A 21879-nucleotide genomic window follows, 5' to 3' on the forward strand; every position below is an offset into this window, starting at 1 on the left:
TACGCCACTGGTGGTTAGGGCAGCAATGAAGCTCCTCCATCTCTGGCGGTGTTCAGGTCTTCCTTCATCGTGTCTGTAGCTTCCTCTCGGTTTTCGCTACTGTCAGTCATGCAAGTCCTGGGTGGGGTCTCAAGAATGCTATTGCCCTCAGATGTAGAAGGACTCTTCATCGGTGTTTCCGTGACAATTTTGATTGACCAGTCAGGGTTGTTAGCCCTGAGCTGAACCTCCAAAGCTAGAGGACCGGTGGACCACTCCTAGTCTGGCCTCTACCCTTTGACCTGTTGGGCATGCGTGACCCTATCAAGAGCCAAAGCATAAAGCCCTGAGTACGACCAACGTCGCTCTCCAGGCCATTGAGGCGTGCAAGCCTCCAAACCACAACAAGGTGTGGTCCTCTTGGAGGAATGAAGAATAGCAGCCAGCCATTTTACACATAGCAAGCTCCCATGGACTTTAATGTGACCCAGTCAATAAGTCATGCTTTAATGATGTCGACTGAAGAACCGCATAGGGAATTAACTCACCAACTTCTCCCAGTTCATCAGTGAAACAGTTAAGTTCTTCCTATTCTAATATCTCTATTTTCCTTTCCAGGGTTGTTAGGTCCTATCAGGATCTTTGATCTACAGCAGCATTCAAAAACAGGTTCTACACGACAGCACATTCCCGTTCTTGGAGCTCACCAATCAGCCGTGTTTCAGCATGCCCAGGTACAGGCTGCAGTCAGATGCCCTTGGGGCCTGTGTGGCCCTGTGGACACAAATTCTCACCAGTGTTGCTTCCTGAAGAGTCGCGAGAACCGGAACATCGAAGGTGGAAAGAGTGGCTGTCAGAGGATTCTGCACTCGGTAATCAATTTGCTGATTCTAGATTTGGGGAAACTCGAATTAAAAAGCAATGCTTCAGACTGATAGTAACATCAAAGTAGTTAGTGTTGTCTCCCCTGTTGCTTTGGAAGGAACAACACCTGTCTCTCCCTTGTTAGTGAGAGACACAGGATGTCAAAAAGTTGGAGTGAACAGTTAGTTTTTGGTGGACTGTAGACCATGGTCTCTCTTTGGGAGCTTTGCTTTTGCTTGCATGGTGGGTGAGGGGAATGCTGATGCTTTGTGCTAGAATAAGTGGGGGGGAGAGTTGATGCCGCTTGCTGCTGCTTATGTGTGGGAGGGGGTAGGCAGCTTTGGGGTTCTTATGATTTGTTCTGTCATTCATTCTTTGGGGTTTTTCTTCTGTTTCAAGGGTGTCTGTGGAGAGTAAGAATTTCAGTTTATATATTGTATACATTTTCTGATATTAAATGCAACTACTGAACTATCTTTGAGATACCGCACTGCCGTTTGCATCTGCTGTGTAAACCTTCCTACATCTACTCAGGAGGACAGGCAAGACCTCTATTTAAACTCTCATTGAAATGAACTTCCTCAGCATCAGACTAAGGTTTGCATTGAAGTCACTGGAGTCAGAATTTAACCCACAACCTCCTGACTCGGAGGCAGATATGTTACCAAATAAATCATTCTTGTGTAAACTGGTTGTGACAGGTTGTCCTGTTTAGTTCACATCTCTGTCTTGCTTCCCATGTCAAGGAACTGTTATCAACTGCAGTGGGTAAACCTTCCAGTGAGATGCTGAGGAAGTTCATGACTGGGGGAAAAGGCCAGTTTCTGAGAGATTATACCAAGCTAGATAAAAAGCTATATAGAATAACACAGTGTGCATAAACAATGGGAGACTTTCAACCTGAAGGCAACTAGGGTGCAGAGTAGATATACACTCACACAAAATACAAAGTACAGCAAATGTTCCGTGAACGAATAGAAAAATTAAATCAATAAGCATCACAGTTATTCACCATGGATAAGTCAGCAGCATAGCATGAAGGAGATATTACATTAACTTTTTCGAATTTAGGACTAACAAAACAAGAAAGTCAATTTGAATTCAGAAAAAAAAACATAAAGGGGCAATAAAGAATGTCGTGAAATGTTTGAAGAAATCGGCAACGATGTCACAAGAGGGTAAATGAGGGGTCAATACGCTGACTAGCTGGCAGAGGCTTTTACTGAAATCTGTTACCTCTCTCTGTCCCTTGCTGTGGCCCCTGCATGCTTCAAAACATCAACCATCATACCAAGTCCCTGGAGAGACTGGTTACCTCCCACGTAAAGAACACCATCCCTGCTACTTTGGACCAGCACCAGTTTGCCTATAAGTATGCCATCTCCATCGCTCTCCACAACGCACTGGAACACCTGGAGCGTAAGCACACCGACACCAGCTACAGCTCTGCCTCCAAGACCACACTCCCCAACTCCACAATCTGAGGCTCAAGACATCAATTTCCAACTGTATTCTGGACTTTCTTACCAATGGCACCCAGACGATCAGCCTGGGCAAGTGCACCGCAACCTCCCTGAGCCTGAACGCTGGTGCACTGCGGGGGGCATGTATCGAGCCCTCTCATTTACATGTGACTGTGCCCCTGCCTATGCCACCGACTCCATCGTCAGATTTGCAGATGACACCACAGCGATCGGATTAATTACAAACAACACTGAAGCAGCATACAGAGAGGAGGCGAATGGTACAATAACCATAGCCTTTCACTCAACATAAAAAAACAAAGAAATTATTATCGATTTCTGGAAATCGAGAAGGTATGCTCAAGCTCCACTACTCGTTAATGGTGAAGCAGAGGAAAGGGTCTCCAGCTTTAAGTTTTTGGGAGTGAACATCACAGAGGAGCTCTCTTGGATCACCAACATCTCCTTGACGGTAGTGAAGGATCAGCAGGGTCTATACTATCTTAGGAGTTTAAAGAGAGCAAATCTGCTCCAAAAGCTGCTGGTAAATTTTTATCGATGTGTAATTGAGAGCATACTGACCTACTGCATGACTGTATGGTACAAGGTCGACCAAAGAGCACTTCAACAAGTGATCAGGACTGCACAGAACATCAAAGGGACACAACTACCGGATACAGAAACCATCTACAATGTCTATGGAAGGCTTGCAAAATCATGAAGGATTCACCCCACCCAGGATTCACCTGTTCAATCTCGTACCATCTGGCAGGAGATACAGAAACAATTCTGCACAAACATCCAGACCGAAAAACAGTTTTTTTCCCCCAGGGCTGTTGTGCAATTGAACAATGCCCCCACCACCCATCCATAGTCCATAAACACTATGGACAATCTCTAAGTACAATCCATAAGCATAATTCTTGAAGCTATTGCATAGTTAATCATTATATTTTATAACATGGTCAGGTGCAACAGTGAATGGGGCAGCCTCTGTTTATTTCAAGTTTAGAGTTGTTTGTCTTTAATTCAATTGCAACATAGATGTCACTCAAAATAATTCAGATGTTATTTTTAAATTTAATCATTGTGTTTTTATGCTGTTGCGTACTGAATAGGGTGGCACTGCAAACTGTTGTCATCAGCCATGACAATAATGCTCTAACTAGATTTACGATGAAAGAAATGGAAATTAAAGTGATTAAGGCATTAAACCTGTCAAATATTGAAAGGCCTGGATAGTGTGGATGTGGAGTGGATGTTTCCTACAGTTGGAGGACTCTAGGACAAGCAGACACAGTCTCAGAATTGAGGGACATCCATTTTGAAGAGAGATGAGGAAGAATTTCTTTAGCCGGAGGGTGGTGAATCTGTGGAATTCATGGGCACAGACGGCTGTGGAGGCCCAGTCTTTGAGTATATTTAAAGCTGAGGTTCACAGCTTCTTGATTAGTCAAGGCACCAAAGGCTAGAGGGAAAAGCCAGAAGAATGGAGTTGAGAAAGATAATAGATCAGGCACGGTTGAATGGCGGAACAGACTCAGTGGGCCAAGCAGACTAATTGTGCTCCTAGGGTCTTGTAGTCTTAAACCAATATCCCTAAACAAAAAAGTACTTTTATTGTTTCCTTGCTTATTCATGTGTGTAGAACCATCAATGGTCACCAGTGCAATGATATTTACCTCCTGAATAGAGCTAATCCCCTAATGGATGCAGAATGGGATTATAAAATAGCCACTTGTTTTTGATTTATTTAAAGGTCAGCATTTATTGCCCACCCTTCATTGCCCTTCAGTAGGTGGTGGCGCTGTCCTTCCATGAAAGGTACTCCCCATGGTGCTGTTGAACAGAAAGCTCCATTGATGTTGCAAGAACAATACATTTCCAAGTTGAGTTGAGGGGAATCTAGGGTCAATTTACCCAAATATTTCTGGGGGTTTGGGAGGAAACCAGAACATCTGCGGGGGAAACTACACAGTCGTAGAGAGAACACATAGACGCTACAGTATTGGAGATCGTGACCTGAATCCAGGTCACCGGAGCTGCAGGAGATGTTCCCAGTGATCTCACTCTAAGGGCTCTTTATCTTGTTGTCTCTCTTCCCGCCATTACGGACATTTACACTACACACTGCATCCGCAAAGCAAACAGCATTAAGAAGGACCTCACGCACCTCTCATACAAACTCTTCCCCCTCCTGCCGTCTGGGAAAAGGCACCGAAGCATTCGGGCTCTCACGACCAGACTACGTAACAGTTTCTTCCCCCAAGCTATCAGACTCCTCAATACCCAGAGCCTGGACTGACACCTTACTGCCCTATTGTCCTGTTTATTATTTATTGTAATGCCTGCACTGTTTTGTGCACTTTATGCAGTCCTGGGTAGGTCTGTAGTCTAGTGTAGTTTTTTTCTGTGTTGTGTTTTATGTAGTTCAGTCTAATTTTTGTACTGTGTTATGTAACACCAAGGTCCTGAAAAACATTGTCTCAGTTTTACTATGTACTGTACCAGCAGTTATGGTCGAAATGACAATAAAAAGTGACTTGACTTGACTTCTTATTTATTGCAATTTATTTATATTTGCATTTGCAGTCTGTTATCTTCCGCACTCTTCTTGCTCTTTCATTGAATCTTGTTATAGTTATTATTCTATAGATTGTTGAGTATGCCAGCAGGAAAAATAATCTTAGGGTTGTATGTGGTGATGTACATACTCTGATAATAAAAATTTACTGTGAACATTTGAACTTTGAAGGCAGGGGATCCCTCCATCGGATTTAGGTTACAGTTAAGAGGCATCCTCCAATTTGAAAACAAACAAACCTTTCACATCTCCAGGAAAATTGTTTTTATTTTTTATTATTATTCAGAAACACAGCAGAGGCCCAGCAAGCACCGCTCAGCGACCCGCCTATTAAACGTTAGCCTAATCCCAGGACAATTTACAATGACCAATTAACCTACTAACCAGTAGGGCTATTGACTGTGGGAGGACAGCGGAACACCTACCAATTCCGAAAAGCCCCGAACTGTAATAGCTTTGCGCTATCCCGTGGCGTTAGATAAGCTCCTGTAACTGTTAAATTCAAAAGAACTGCCTATCACGCTTTTATTTGGGGGAAAAAATTGAAGTATTGCGTTTGAACAAATCTACCTTCATTTCTTTCCGCGGCTCGGGGAATTTTGTCTTTTTCTTTACAAATTACACATATATTTGTTGCTTTGTGATACAAATTTAGCCTTCGCACTTTTGACCCTCCCTATTTCACCCTCCGTTTCTAAAAATATATATCCACATCTCCAACAGGCACCGTTACTGAGCTGATGAAAACACTACGGGGACATAATTGAAAGGACACCAACAATTCCGGCAGTAACCATGGCAACTGCTATCTGTGTGTGTGTGGGGGGAGCACGGGAGGAGGCAAGGCACGTTGAAATGCGTGGAACAATCTGGAGAGCTTAGACACGTGAATTGTGGAGAGGGTGTCACCCGAGGCTGGCGGACGCGCACACACAAAAATCACTCTTTAACACAACTCCCGTGGGTGAATCCTAACTTTGCAATAATTAAAATCAAAAAGGTCGAAGCTGGGGCCTGAGCGAAGAATGAAACAAACATTGAGCATGAACCCCGGATGTGGAAATGCCAAACCGAGCTGTAGATGGTGGGAGGAATTAATTGCTTTGCTTCTAGCCTTTCAGCTAAGTGTCACAGATTGGAAGCATTAGGAAGCAGAAGGGGGAAAGTGGCGGTGTCAGTGCGTGAAGATGATAATTTATTTGCATTTAGTGGCAATGGCATCAGGCAGCTCCAGATAATTAGATGCTTCTGGGGAATCCGAGGGAAATGTTTAACCTGACGAAGGCACTTTCTAACCGGCATCTCTCACCGTGGAGATCTCTGAGGGAGCGCTTATTTATTGACCCGCTGGCATAATTAACGTTAGCGGGAGCCTGGTACCTTGTATTATTATCGAGGCTGAATCCCTCATTGAAGGGATTTAAGAATTGGACGTGATTAAGTGCAGACTGGGTTCAGGTGTTGGGGGTGAGCCGACTGAATCTATCTAAGGATAACTCCCGAGTTGTGGAGAAATTTTGTCACGGTTTTGGCGTTCGCTCCCTGAGGTTGTTGGGTTTGCTTCGGCTAACCACCCCCCCCCGCCCCCCCACGCTTCACCCGGGTTTGCACAGTCCTCCTTTCTCCACCATGCACGGTTTTAAAGACAAGGTTTAGTGTTCAGTTTGAGTGCTGGGCGATTTCTTTTCACTTGTGGTCAAGACTTGGAAGATTCCACGGGCGAAAGAGAAATGTCTGAAAAAAGTGAATCTTTAGCGAAGAGAAAATCCAAGTACGTCAAAACACGTAAGTGGAGAGGGTAGCCTGGCACTAAGGTTCGGTCCTTCTGTACGCATGTCATTTTGGCACGGAAAAGGTTAATATTGAATGTTCTGTCTATGTAGATTGTATAGTATGCAATTAATTTAAAAAAAAATTGAAACGCGAGATTCTGCTGATGCTGGAAATCCAGTTTAACATAGAATTCTGGAAAAACTCAGCAGACCTGGCAGCATCTGTGGTAAGGAATGAACAGTCGGCGTTCCGGGCTGAGACCCTTCATTATATATCTCTCTGAATACTCCGCAAGTTAGGTAGCAACTGGAAAGAGCAGTAGTTAATGCGCCAGATCACAGTATTACTGCTAACCTGAAGATTCTCTTTTCAATAGTGCTGCCTGGGCCTGCTCTGTGGTATTCTACACGTCTCCCTCAGATTTGTAATAGTTTAACTGTTGGATTAACTCTGGTGAACTCTAAACTAACAACTTAAGTTACCTGGGCCTCCTTCAATGTCAAAGTTCAGTGTTTGAACTTGTGCCTGAACCTGGGACCTGGTTGCTGTGTTCCAAAGTGACTTGTGTTGGTTGAAGCTTGGCTTCCATCGATCACAAAACGTGGAGGCTGACGCAGCACCAGTAGCCCTCCCTTGGATGGCTATAAATCTCCTAAGGGACTTCACCCTCAAGTGCAGCTGCTGGACGCTTAATTTTATGAAAAACGTTTTGTGAGCATTTTTTGGGTGTCAGTGGGCGTTATTAATGTTGGAGGTTCACTAGGGAATTAGTTTCTCAGTTTAAGATCCTCCCCACCAGTGGAAAAAGTGGAAGAATTCTTCGTGCAGAAAATGATTAGGAAATCTTGTAGAATTAACCATCATGTCTCTGAAGGTTAAGTGGTTAAAAGGAAATCGTGGGTGTGTGGGAATAGAACCTGACTCTCAAGTCAAGTTGCTTTTTATTGTTGTACAGTACACAGTAAAACGAGACAATGTTTTTCAGGACTCTGTTGTCTAATGTAAGTAACACACACAATGCTGGAGAAACAGCTGGTCAGGCAGCATCTCCGGAGAGGAATAGAGAGTCAACATTTCAGCCGAGACCCCCCCCCCCCAATCAGGAAGGGAAGGGGCTTCCGTAGATGGTGCCTGGCCTGCTGAGTTCCTCCAGCATTTGAGAGGACTGTTCAAGGTTTCCAGTATCTGCAGAATCTCTTGTCTCTGAGTTGTCCTAATGAATTAACATGAACACAAGGGGCTGAATATTTCTTTCCATGCCGAAAGATATTTCATTGATCATGTGGATAAGCAGAGGCTTTTTCCCAGGGCTGAAATGGCTAACACGAGAGGGCACAGATTTAAGGTGCTTGGAAGGAGGTACAGAGGAGATGTCAGGGGTAAGTTTTTTACGCAGAGAGTGGTGAGTGCTTGGAATGGGCTGCCGGCAACAGTGGTGGAGGCGGATATGATGGGGTCTTTTAAGAGACTCCTGGATAGGTACATGGAGCTTAGAAAAATAGAGGGCTATGGGTAACCCTAGGTAATTTCTAAAGTAAGTACATGTTCGGCACAGCATTGTGGGCCAAAGGGCCTGTATTGTACTGTAGGTTTTCTATGTTCTATGATGTAATAGATAATTGAGACTGTCTTCGTTGTTTTGTTCCTTTTTGTTTAATTCCTGTAGAGCCGTTGTACCAGAATTATTGGTTCCAGTCCATGCACAGAGCCCCCGCGAAGCCAGCGCCTGACCCTTCCGTCGTGGATGCAACTCTGTCCCTCGCTGGCTTGGTTGCATCCTCCATTGTGAATACCTCCTCCGAGCTTTCTCCCAAAGACTCCAGCTTCTTGTTCTGGCATCAGGTCCCAGAGGTGAAGAACAGTGGCTTGTTGGACGTACTCACAGCCCAGGAGCAGAAGCTGCAGGAGGTGCGTGGTGCTGTGTAACAGACGGACGGGTGCAGTGCTGTTTGTACGCAGTAAGAGGGTGGTGAAAGCTCAGCAGGTCAGGCAGCATCTGTGAAGGAAGAAACGGAGGCTTGGTTGCTGACCTTTTATGAGGGCTGAAGAGTCCCGCAAAAGAGTTGGCGGCAGACAGGAGCAGTGCCTCGGCCCCAGGCTCAATCCTGATCTTGGGTTTGCAGCCTCTCCCTGTGGCTACACATCTTTCCTGCCACTTCCTAAAAAAAATGTGCAGGGTGTTTGATCCTGGTGCAGGGGTGAGCTGTAGAATCTGGAGCGGTTGCTGAGAATGTGGGAGTAGTGTAAATGGGTGGTTGAGGGACGGCAGAACTCGGGGGGAGGCTGTTTCCCCAGTTTCTTTCTCTCACTCTGTCAGCAAATACACAGCCCAGGAAAAGGAACGGAGGTGACATAAGATTAAAAGCACTGTGAGGTGAAAAGGGACCCAGAAGGGATGATGCTGTGGATAGTGGACCGTCGGTGGTGGTGAATTGAATATTTTGAAACAACAGATTGATCTAGTTCAGGTGTGAAAGGCGAAGGAGAACTAATACAATAGAAGTGGAGGCTGTAAAACTTCAATAGAAATCTGGATAAAAGATCAGCAGCTTGAAATCCTGTTTGTTTATCAAACAATACTGAACCCTCCATTTCTTTTATAGTTGTTTGAATGGAGATCCTCTCTTAACCAACAGTTCATTGGCAGGTGGGGGAGTGCTTACAAAACTGCTTTGAATTCTTGTACAGGGAGTCATCTTTGGATCTGAAAGAATATCCCAGTCATTGCTGTCTTTATTAAGACCTGTGTGCCTTTGAGGACATACCGGACCTACGCAAACTAGAAGCCACAATGAACCAGGAGATTCGCAGTCTGCTGAGGATTAGATCTATGGTGTTCAAGACTGGTGAATCAGAACTTTACAAGAAATCCAGGTGCAACCTACTACAGAGTGAAAAGGCAAAGTTAGAAGCTCAGTTGGATGCATGTCAGCTGTGGCAGGGTTTTTCAGGTAATTACTTCCTATAAGGTGAAGCCTAACATCATAAATGCCTCTGATGCTTTACTCCCCAGTGAGCTCAATGCTTTTTATTCACGCTTTGAAAAAGAGAACAAAACTACACCTGTGAGGATCCCTGCAGCATCTGGCAACCCTGTGATCGCTGTCTCGGAGGCCGATGTCAGATTCTTTTAAGAAGGCATCAGGCTCCAATGATGTACCTGGCAGGACACTGAAAACTTGTGCCAACCAACAGGCCGATGTGTTCAAGGACATTGTTAATCTCTCACTGCTGCAGTTGGACATTCCATCTGCTTCGAGTGCATCAGCCACACTGTTCCCCACACTGTTCCCCAGGAAGAGCAAGAGCTACCTCAATGACTATCGCCCAGTAGCACATGTATCCGCTGTGATGAAATGCTCTGAGAGATTGATCAAAGCCAGAATTAATTCCTGACTAAGCAATACCCTGGACTTGCTGCAGTCTGGCTACTACCACAACAGGTCTGCAGAGGATGTCATATTACTGGCTTTCCACCCTGGACAGAGCCTACTTGTCAGGATGCTGCTTACTGGTTACAGCTCAATGCTCAATGCCATCACCCCCTCAGTACTAATCCACAACCTCTAAACCTTGACCTCTATCTCCCTTTGCAGCTAGATCCTTGACTTCCTCGTTAGCAGATCACAGTTGGTGCAGATCAGAAATAACACCTCCTCATTGACAAATAACACTGGCGCACCGCAAGGATGTGTGCTCGGCCCACTGCTCTACTCTCTACACCCATGACTGTGTGGCTGGGCACAGCTCCAGCAGCATCTATAAATTTGCAGATGACACAACTGTTTGCAGAATCTCAGGTGGTGATGAAGCCTACAGGGGTGAGATGGGTCAGCTGGTTGAGTGGTGTTACAACAACAGCCTTGCACTCAACATCAGTAGGGCCAAGGAATCGCGGAATTCAGGAAGGGGAAGTTGGGAGAACACACACCAGTCCTTATTGAAGTGTTGGCAGTGGAGAGGGTGAGCAGCTCCAAGTTCCTGGGCATGAAACATCTCAGAGAATCTAACCTGGGCCCAAAATATGCAATTACAAGGAAGACTGGCCGCTATACTCGGGAATTTGAGGAGATTTGGTGTGTCACCAGACAGTAGGACATTTCTGCAGATGTACCATGGGGAGAATTCTGACTGGGCGCATCGCTGTCTGGTATAGAGGGGCCAATAAACAGAATGACGAAAAACTGCAGAGCCGGCTCCGTTGTGGGCATTAGCCTCCCCAGCGCTGAGGACCTCGTCAAAACGAAATGCCTCAAGAAGGTGGCATCCATCTTGAAAGACCCTCACCTTCCAGGACATGCCTTGTTCTCATTACTACCAACAGGGAGGAGGTACAGGAGCCTGAAACTCACTCAATGGCTTCTTCCCCTCTGTCATCAGATTTCTGAATGGTACTGCCTTATTTTTGCTCTCTTCACACTATTTTTGTAAATTTCTTGTAACGTAATGTTATGTATTGCACCGTACTGCTGCCACAAAACAGCAAAATCCAAGATGTATGTAAATATTAATAAACCTGATTCTGATAAAAGATCTTCATGCAGTCAAGATTGTTAATTGGGAACTCCTCAGATTGAAATAATGCCTTCTAAAACATTCACAAACTTCCAGTGGAAATCTTCCTTGCAATCTTGAACTTAATGTCCCTTTTTGATCATTCCTCATGCTACCAAACATCAAGGCGAAGAACGGTGTGCGTCTTGTTTGTGATGGCAATGAGTTTGCTAAGAGAAATTGGAAGCTGTACCTTTAAACTGGGATGAGTGGTTAACTCATTGAATCGGAGTTGCTATTAGAGCTTGGGACCAAAGTCTATGCTGGTTTCCCAAGTACAATAGGATTACTTTAAAAAGGAATGATGAGAGTATTTAATGCAAATACATGTAAAGTCAATTCCTGCCGTTGTTGGAAGTAGTGAATATTTGATTTTTGTAGTATCCTTCCAACTTTCATTTTTTCATCTTTGCATTGTTCCATCTTTATCTCGCGAGTAGAATAGGCAATGGTTTGAATCAAATGCAGCTACCAGAAACACTTGTACAGGTCCTTTATCCTTAAAACAATCCAGGGTGTTTTCACAGGTGCACGAGAAAACGAGAGGTTAGGCAGAATAAGTGATAAAGAAATGTACATACAAAGAAAGATGGTCAAGGAGCAGAGAAACTTTTTAAGGAAGGAATTTAGGCAGTGGAGCCATGTTGTTGAAGGTGCAGCCGTTGAAGATGGTTTAACAGAGGGATGAGGACAACAGGAGAGCAATATTGGATTGGAGGTGCTGATAGAAAGTATCATGGCCAGGGTGGGGGTAAGGCAATTCATTGAGTTCTTAAATCGTATGAAGTCCCCTTGTGGTAAAGGATGACTTGTTAATCTGCTCCAGATTTGTGGGTTCTGAGGTGGATGATGTGGCCACTGTGGAAACTGCAGTCTCTTCCACAGCAGGTGACTGATGGCTGGATAGCTTGATATGTTTGTTCCTTCTACTGTTCAAGCAGGGCGCTGAGTGTATGCTCCTAATGTGTCCCCTTGATTCTCAACACCATTCTTAACTTTAAATTTTGGTGGGGTAGAGCTTCCTGGAACCGATAGATGGTTTGGATTTCACGTAAGAGGCTTTGAGCTCATCCTTTCACCTTTTTCTCTCTCCGCACCTGGTAATCTCTTCCCGTGAGCATGTTTGTTTGAGGTCTGGTTTCGGGCAAGTAAGTGTCCTGGCCTGTCCAACAAAGCTGACTTAGAGTACCTAAGGTCTGGACTGGGAATGTTGACTTAGGAGAGTCATCTTGTCCTTCCAGTAAAACTAGATGATTTAGTAGAGGCAGTTATTTATATTTCCCAAGTGTCTTGAGATGACTAGTGACATAACCCAGGTCTCAAATGTATGGGATGTTGGGCTCACCTGTTGACCTTAAGTCACTAAGCATCTCAAAACACTTGGAACACACAACTAACTCTACTAAATCATTAAGTTTTACTGGAAGAATACGATGACTTGGGCTGAGGAACCGGGTTTTGAATCCTCCTAAACGGGCCACAGATGATGCAGGTACTTTGAAGGTGGTGGTAAATTTCATCTGCATTTGCCTTAGGACGTTTGTGTTGTACTCCACGAGGGCCTTGTTGTGCAGCTTCATTGTTCTAGGAAGGTTATTAGATAACCTTTCCCTTGTGTTGAAGGCCTATCACCTTTTGCTTCAGTGGTAGCATTCAGGGCTTGGAGGTGAGTCTGAGTGTCTGCCAGCAAGCATGGCATCTGTCTGCCATAGCTCAGCCACTGAACTGGGGTAACTTTGGTTCTAAGGTGAACACCATGCAGCAGTTCTGAAGTTTACTCTACTAGAAGTTTATTGGTGAGATGAAATGTTGGGACAAGACACAGCCTCGATTGACTCTAGTATTCTCTATTGTAGGCCCTTCTCTTCGTATCAGTTTAATGTGATGTATGGGTTGATGGGATTAGGCAGAATGATATTTCAGCATGTACCTGTTTCTGCTGTAGTGCTCTGTGTATAGTAAATGGGTGAGTAGAGTATGGAGGGCTGTGGTGTGGATCGAGGGGACTAGGCAGAATACTAGTTTGACCCAGACTAGATGGGCCAAAGGGCCTATTTCTATGCTGTAGTGTTATGTAGGGATCTTGGACACCAGCAAATAAAATCCTTGAGGGTGGGGTCTGAAAGGTTAATGGGGCTTGGAGCAGGATGTCTAGTCTAGGCAAAGCTCATATCACATTGATTAATCATTGTTGTTTTAATGACTTCAGTTTTTATTGACACCCAGTGATTGTGATGTAGACATCTTGGAGATTGTCTGGATGCTGATCTGACTGATCACTGGCATTTGTTAAACCAAAGGTGTTAAAGATAATTTTGTTGGAGACACGAGTAGAGATGTTTGTTGTGGGAGGTTTGACCTGGTATGCATCTAGTTGCTGTTCCAGATCATTGTTGTTGCAGCCTAAATTTGAGATTTTAAAGTGGAGGTTGATGTTCTTAATTTGTAAGGGTGTTAAAATTGCCGGGAGAAGTCGAGAATGAGGTCAAGGGATAAGAAACCAGCCACGATGGAATGGAGGAGTGGAATTGATGGGCCAAATGTCCCAATTCTGCTCCTATGTCTTGTGCTCTAAATAAAGATTCTCTGTTGTAATTGTTCTGCTGCTGGGTCATTGGGAACTGAACTAGAGTCTGCTCAACTCCACTAAACATTGTCAGCCGCTCTCTTTCCTCTCTCCAGGCGATGTTTGAAGTTATCACATCAGAGGCTTCTTACCTGCGCAGTTTGACGGTGGCTGTCAATCATTTCAGTAAGTGTCCAGAGCTGTTGAACGTACTAACTCCCACAGAGAGGCACACGCTGTTCTCCAACATGCCGGAAGTGAAAGAAGCAAGTGAGAGGTGGGTGTAAGTAGAACAGCATCTATGCCTCTAGAAAGTGAAAAATATTTTAAATTATGCAGCATGTAAACACTGAACAGTGACTTTCAATAACTCTATTTAATTATACCACTTTTATTTATCGCCGTGTAAGCTAGTTTAAAAGGATGGTAGGGCAGAAGCACACAACCCTTGAACAATAACCCTCAACTAGAACTGGAACATGGACATTCAAAGTATTTCCCTCCTTATCTTGCACAGATACTACTATCTTTGTGCTGGAAATCTTAAATGTATGGTTGAACTCCTTAGTGTCACTGGGACCTGGGGTTTGTCAGCTCAAGGCTTTGCCATGAGTGAACACCGAGATGGCAACCTCTGACAGCGACCGAGAGAACTGCGGGTGCATGGAAAGGGTCAGACTTGGTCAAGTTACTGTCAAAGGTGTACGTTTGCTGGGTATGAACGTCATGCAGAAGATGAGGATGTGGCCTTGCTCCAGGCTTCATGACATTTACTTGGCTCTGCGCTGAGGCCTGCTCCAGGCTTTGTGTCTGTGAGCTTGGCGGCATTTACTCGACTCTGCACCAAGGCCTGCTCTGACTGCTCCAGGCTTCGTGTCTGTGAAGTTGCTTTTGTTTTGAATGCTATTTGTTTACTTTTATTGCTTGCATGATTGTTTTTCCCTTCTGCACACATTGGGTATTTGACAATTTAAAAAAAAAAGTTCTTTTGGGTTTCTTTGTGGGTGCCTGTAAGACAAATCTCAAGTTTGTATAATGTATACGAGGGGTGATTGATAAGTTCGTGGCCCAAGGTAGAAGGAGTCAATTTTAGAAAACCTAGCACATTTATTTTTCAACATAGTCCCCTCCTACATGTACACACTTAGTCCAGCGGTCGTGGAGCATACGGATCCTTCTTTGTAGAAGTCGGCGTCTTGCCCTCCAGAACTTCTTCAAACTTTCTGCATAATCACTCAAAAGAGTTGACCTGCATGTCCATGTAACGAGAGCTATATAACTCATCTCCTGCTACCTTGGGCCACGAACTTATCAATCACCCCTGCTGTGGACCTCTCCTGGAGGCCCAAGACGCCGACTTCTACAAAGAAGGATCCGTATGCTCCACGACCGCTGGACTAAGTGTGTAAATGTAGGAAAACTAAATGTGCTAGGTTTTCTAAAACTGACTCCTTCTACCTCAGGCCACGAACTATCAATCATCCCTTGTACATACTTCGATAAGTGTATTTTGAAAATTAGCATTTTGCAACACGTGACAAGGATGGTTAACCTAAGACTGAAAGAGCGGGATGATTTCCCAACATGGATTGAAAATCTGTTGGCTGCCAGAAGTCTGGAAATGGATGAAAACATTCGACTGAGTGGGGTGATTGGAGACGAAGGGTGAAGAGTGACTGTGTAGCCACCTTGTCCTGATTGTGAGACACTTCTTCACAAGCCATTGACATGGACGGTTGCTGCTTTCTCTCATTCGTGCTGTAACTGTAATTGCCTGGAATATGGTGCTTGGCGCTGCATTTTGTTTAACGCCACTGTTTTGCTTGCAGGTTAACTTGCATTTTGTGGTTGTCGAACAGGTTTCTGCTGGACCTGGAGGAACGTCTGGAGGAGAACGTCTTTGTCAGAGACATCAGTGACATCGTGCTGCAGCACTGCATTGATTTTCGCAGGGTCTACGTCCCGTATGTCACCAATCAGATGTACCAGGAGAAGATGCTACAGCAGCTCATGTGAGTGAAGTTCGCTTGCAAAGGTCAACATCTTAGTTTGATGGAACAGCATCAGTCATCCTGACAGGGATCCAGCAAGGATCCAGTCTGAAGCTGTGCATTGTGTTAGAGACCAGAAGAAACAGGTTAACCTCTCTTATAAGACGTAGAGGCAGAATTGGCCCATTTGGCCCATTGAGTCTGCTCCACCATTCAATCATGGCTGATCCTTTTATCACCTCCTGAACCCCACTCCCCGCAACCTTTGATGCCTTGTCCTATTCAAGCTCTGCCTTAAATGCACCCAATGACCTGGCCTCCACAGCTGTCTGTGGTAATAAATACCACAAATTCACCACCCTCTGGCTAAGGAAATTTCTCCACATCTGTTTTAAATGGATGCCCCTCTATCCTGAGGTTGTGCCCTCTTGTAGACTCCCCCCTCCATGGGAAACATCCTTCCCACACCTACTGTCTAGGCCGTTTAGCAATCGAATGGTTTCAACGAGATCCCCGCCCCCGCATCCTTATAAATTCCAGCGAGTACAGACCCAGAGCTATCAAACATTCCTCATATGATAACTCTTTCATTCCCAGAATCATCCACTGGACTTTCTCCAATGCCAGCACATCTTTTCATAGATGAGGAGCCCAAAACTCTTTACAATACTCAAGGTGAGGCCTCACCAGTGCCTGCATCACATCCCTGCTGTTGTATTCGAGACCTCTATTCCTGTGTTCAACAATATTTGCAGCTCAGTTACTGCTGTGCTTTTCTTCCAGAAGTCAAGTCTAGAAATTAGTTTGCACACCATTTTAAAAAAAAGCCATGCAATTGGCAATCATGCATATAGTGAATATATTTTGTGTTTGCGTATTTTTGGTATGAGTTGCTACCATTATATGAGCTGGGATAGATTTGTCTGCATTGGCATTGCTGTTTATCCATTGCCAAACTTGTCCAAAATTCACAATGGGGGGAAATTTGGACTTCATTGGTCTGACAATAGTTGTCCAGATGGAGAGCAAGCCTTTGCCAATGAGAAGACTTGGTCAATGTACCTGTAAAGGCCGCTGGAACAGCACCTGGACTCGGTCATTCTATTCCGCGTGCTTGCAGCCATTCTGCACGGTGCTCGCGTGGAAGACATCCATGCTCTTCAAACTCTAAATTAATTTGCAAAGGCTGTTTGTTTTGACCTAACGCACCACTGGGGATAACCAAATGCCTCCAAGGCATCTACTGGGACCTTGTCACTTGGAGGTGTGAAAGCTCATTAACATCCCATTCATCTAGCATTTTATCTCAAAGTAATAATGTCTGTTCAGGCATTATCTATGTACATACATAGATATGTAGATACATACCACATGTATCTGTGTGGTAGTCTTGCACTTCTGATGTAGAAACCTCATTGCAGCTTGCACGGGTGTCAACACTGTTCTTGCCTTCACTTTTCTAATCTCGGGATTACTCCAGACCGCAGCTGTTGACGTGCTCCCCACTGCCACAGGGGAGTCAATGATGCTTCCTGCTCTATCAGATCAGCCTTCAGTACTCAACCCAACAGAAGCTTGTCATCCATTGCAGACTTAAACGAAATGGGGAGCTGCACTTGTGGCCAATACACTCCTCTCGACACAGGAGGAGACTAGGAAGCGACTTGCTCGCATTAAGTCAGGCCCATTAGACCACTCGGCCACCCTGACAGCCCCGACACAGGAGGAGACTAGGAAGCGACTTGCTCGCATTAAGTCAGGCCCATTAGACCACTCGGCCACCCTGACAGCCCCGACACAGGAGGAGACTAGGAAGCGACTTGCTCGCATTAAGTCAGGCCCATTAGACCACTCGGCCACCCTGACAGCCCCGACACAGGAGGAGACTAGGAAGCGACTTGCTCGCATTAAGTCAGGCCCATTAGACCACTCGGCCACCCTGACAGCCCCGACACAGGAGGAGACTAGGAAGCGACTTGCTCGCATTAAGTCAGGCCCATTAGACCACTCGGCCACCCTGACAGCCCCGACACAGGAGGAGACTATATTCTCTCGAGGCGTGTGGTGGTAGAGCTAAGGAGGATCTCCATTCTGGTGAGTTCCATGACTGCGGAAAGCTCCCCCCAGTATGTCCTTGGCCGTTTGAACCAACCTCTCCTTAGAGTCAACCCGCACACAGGACGTATTCTGAGGGTTCAAGGCAATTGCTGATCACCCACTTGTTTAGTTGGCGGCTGTGTGAAGATCACCGGCAAACCAGAGCCCCAGTAAGACTGCTGAAAATGAGACTGAACCAGGCAGACCTCCGCAGCCTTCAGCAATGCGTAATTTGAGTTTTGCCACTTGAGGGGCTGCTCTAGGGAGGAGAAGGCACTCGTTCTGTGTCCTCTGCCTCAGAAGCTCTGCAGTTGGTTTCCACCAACGTGACAGCTTGCTGCACATTCTTGGAGGGGTGGGAGGGGGGAGAGTGTTTGATCCTGGAAGGCTTCTCATATACCCGTCTTGTATACACATTATACAATCAGATGCAAACTCGTAATCCACTACAATCCCCTTTTTAAGAAAAAAGCCTTTGGTCGGTACAATGCAATAGATTATTTCCACCTCTTCAATGCAGCCATTGTGCTGCTAATAACAATTCTCAGCTTGTTAAAGGATAGAGATGTTCTCTCCCTTAAACAGATTAAAGTATTCAGTTTTGTTTCAGCCACACTGCAGCGAGGGCATGCTGAGATCGAAGACATAATTGAACGTGTGTTTTATATAAACTATCTTGTGTATTAATATTTTTGTTATTAATCTTGTGACACGGCACATAATGTTCTTTATCTTGTATCTTTTTGCTCTGCATCGGATCCGGAGTAACGTTTATTTTCTCTTTTACACGTCTGCTGGAAATGCTGTGAACAGTATTGAATTTTGAAGCTTTTATTGTCACAAGTATCAATGTAATTCCTCAGTGTTCAGGTAGACTAGGAACGGAAGGGCATCAACACTGCGATGCTGAACGAGTGAGACTAAATATCGTCATGGGAAGCAGTACATCACTTTTACTGGCCTTGCAGGAGCCTTAAATGGCCCGTTTGAGATCAGTTACTTTCATTACACTGCTATGGGAAAATTGCTGAGCCGTACATTGCTCTAGAGATCAGGACTGTTAACCTGATCAAAGGGAATAAGCCACAAAGCAGACTGAGGATCAAGCTGCTTGACTTCGTTTGAACCTACAACCAGACCGCAAGACCCAGGTGAATTGGTCTCTATAATTACCTAGTGGCATTCTTTGGTGGCACACTTGGCCCATTGTATCTACAAGAGAAAGGTGATGTTGGCGCTGTGCAGTGGTGACACGGGTGGTTGTCTGATCCTGTCCGGATCACACGGCGGTCGTCCTAGCCTCTGCAGTCCTGCTAGGACTGGCGAATAGACCTTGGAGCACGACTGCCTGCTTCATGATACCAGAGTGAGTGTAAAGAACGGTGTCAGTGAGGGCAAGCCCTGTGTTTCTGAAATGATTTGGATTTGAGGACTCCTTGACAAATCTTGACTTTTGGTTTTACTAACTGGTGAAAACAATGGTAGAGGTTGTCCCTTCAGCCGCCTCTTTGAGTATCCCTGAGTGCGCTCTGTAGCTTCTTTGAACAGGTCCTTGGGTGATGGGTTTCATCAGCCCCTTTGGGTCCCTTTCACTGATCCTGGGAAGCATACTCCCTTGCCCTCAGGAATCACGGAAGCAGTTTGGGCTGACATAAAGCGGAATGTGTGCTGGTGGCACTGAGTGAGGGATGGCTGGTGTGCTGTCAACGGTGCATCTAAATGCCAGCAGCAGTGGGAACGTTCAGTAATGTTTGCATTTGCTGAAACAAATCTTGCACAATGGAGTCCCACAGCACAAATCCATCCGTGGCCGCCTCCACTGTCGTGATGAGGCCACACTCGGGTTGGAGGAGCAACATCTTGCATTCCGTCTGGGTAGCCTCTAACCTGATGGCATGAACATCGATTTCTCAAACTTCTGGTAATGCCCCCTCACCTCCCTTCACCGTTTCCCATCCCCTTATCGCTCCCTCACCTCCCTCTGGTTCTCCTTCCCCCTTTTTCTTTCTCCCAGAGCTTCTGTCTCTTTCACCAATCAACCTCCTCGCTCTTTGCTTCATCCCTCCCCCTCCAGGTTTCACCTACTGCCTGATGTTTCTCTCTCCCCTCCTCTTCCCCCCCCCCCCCCCCCACCTTTCAAATCTACTCCTCAGCTTTTTTTCTCCAGTCCTTCTGAAGGGTCTCGGCCCGAAACGTGGACTGTTTACTCTTCTCCACAGAGTACCCGGCCTGCTGAGTTCCTCCAGCAATCTTGAAATACCCAGGTGCAACGTATGAATCTTTGTGGAGCTTTATTTCAAAGAAAAGTTCTAGTGAAGAACACATAATATCCCAGTAAAGCTAATTAATAGCACAGATGCATTTCTAGCAATCTTAAGATTCTAAAATAGAGGCTGGAGCCTTGTCCTGGGGATTAAAGGGCTGCGTGGGAGGGTGGAATTGGGCTTGCTTTTCTTTTTGCTATTGTTGTTTTGTTTTTTTTTGTTGTGTTCTGTGTAGTTCTGCCAAGCACTCTGAGCATGCTTTATTGGCACAGCAATGTGCGGAGTCACCTGAGGGCTGCTTCCAGAGCCCGTGGTTGTTGATGTAAATGACACATTTCGCTGTGCTCATGACGAGCTCAAATCATGAACTTTTAAAAAAATCTTCTCTGATCGTATCACACGACCATTCTCTGGATTGTCCCTCCGTCTTCCAGTTTCCCCCACCCCAATTACTGTACGATTGGTGATTTAATTCTGTCCTCCTGATCCCATCGTGTTTATAAATCCATTGGGTTTTAAGAGTGAAAGATGCAAATTAGAAAGAATGTTCAATAAGGTCACTAACTAAATGGGCACTGAATGAGGTAAGCTGGCCTAGTCGTTGGATGGGTGATTTGCAGTGCATGCATGCTATATTATGGTTGTATCTATGCAGAGTCCAGTGTCTTTTTCTTTACCATAAGACATAAGAGCTGAATTAGGCCATTCTGCCCATTGAGTTTGTTCTGCCATTCTATCATACTGATTCCAGATCCCACTCAACCCCAGACACCTGCCTTCTCACCTCTGATGCCCTGACCAATCAGGAAGTGATCAACTTCCTCAAATATACGCACGGGCTTGGCCTCCACCACAGTCTGTGGCAGAACATTCCGCAGATTCACTACTCTCTGGCTAAAAAAAAAATTCCTCCTTACCTCTGATCTAAAGGGTCACCCCTCAATTTTGAGTCTGTCCCCTCTAGGTCTGGATACCTCCATCGTAGGAAACATCCACCCTATCTAGTCCTTTCAACATTTGGTAGGTTTCAATGAGATTCTCCCCTCTTCCCCCCTACTTCTAAACTCCAGTGAGTATAGGCCCAAAGCTACCAAACACTCCTCTTGTTAACCCCTTCATTTCCAGAATCATTCTCGTGAACAGCCTCTGGACTCTCTCCAATGACAACACATTCTTTGAGATACAGAGCCCAAAACTGTTGACGGTACTCTAAGTGCATTTGCATTACCTGGTTCTCCGACAGGCTGAATGACGGATTTGTACAGGTCCTGAAGAAGCTGGAAGTTCAACCTCTGTGCCAGCGGCAGCCGTTGAAGTCCTTCCTCATCTTGCCATTCCAACGCATCACAAGACTGAAGATCATGCTGGCGGTAATGGAAGTATGATCTTTGCTGTCCACTTGTGCATTTGTCTTGCCTTTTCTGAAAGCTATCTTTCTCCTCCTCTCCCTGCCCTTGACCATTTTGTTTTGAATGTGATGTGCTTTAATGTGCCTGCTTTCTGCTTCACTCCGTCCACCTGGGGTGAGGGAAGCCGAAGCTCGTAGTCAGACTCGGATGTTGCTGCCTCTGGCTCCAGTCATACTAGTTCGATTCTGAGCTCTTGGTGCTGTTTTTGTAGAATGTAGCATGCTCTTTGGCCCCCCTCATCCATGCCAACCAAGGTGACTTCTTGAGTTTGTCCCACTGTCTGCATGTGGCCTGTATCCCCATTGTTCACTGTCTAGGGGATTGTGTGTTTCCTC

General features: G+C 45.4%; 1 protein-coding gene across 3 annotated transcripts in view; it reads left to right on the plus strand.

Moving 5' to 3' along the window:
• The first annotated feature begins 695 nt into the window (after nt 1–695).
• Nucleotides 696–21879, plus strand: part of LOC140718300 (rho guanine nucleotide exchange factor 19) — a 35768-nt gene continuing 14584 nt past the window's right edge. Inside the window, exons 1-5 of one of the 3 annotated variants that reach the window (XM_073031853.1) lie at nt 696–851; nt 8330–8571; nt 13900–14060; nt 15643–15795; nt 21379–21514. In XM_073031853.1, the coding sequence (XP_072887954.1) occupies nt 731–851; nt 8330–8571; nt 13900–14060; nt 15643–15795; nt 21379–21514 (813 nt within the window). In that variant the 5' untranslated portion in view covers nt 696–730. Of the gene's footprint in view, nt 852–5922; nt 6676–8329; nt 8572–13899; nt 14061–15642; nt 15796–21378; nt 21515–21879 lie in introns of those variants that run through there. The other 2 variants (XM_073031854.1, XM_073031855.1) reach the window with 2 other exon arrangements.

The sequence above is a fragment of the Hemitrygon akajei genome, chromosome 29, assembly GCF_048418815.1.
Source record: "Hemitrygon akajei chromosome 29, sHemAka1.3, whole genome shotgun sequence".
Taxonomy (NCBI): Eukaryota; Metazoa; Chordata; class Chondrichthyes; order Myliobatiformes; family Dasyatidae; genus Hemitrygon; species Hemitrygon akajei.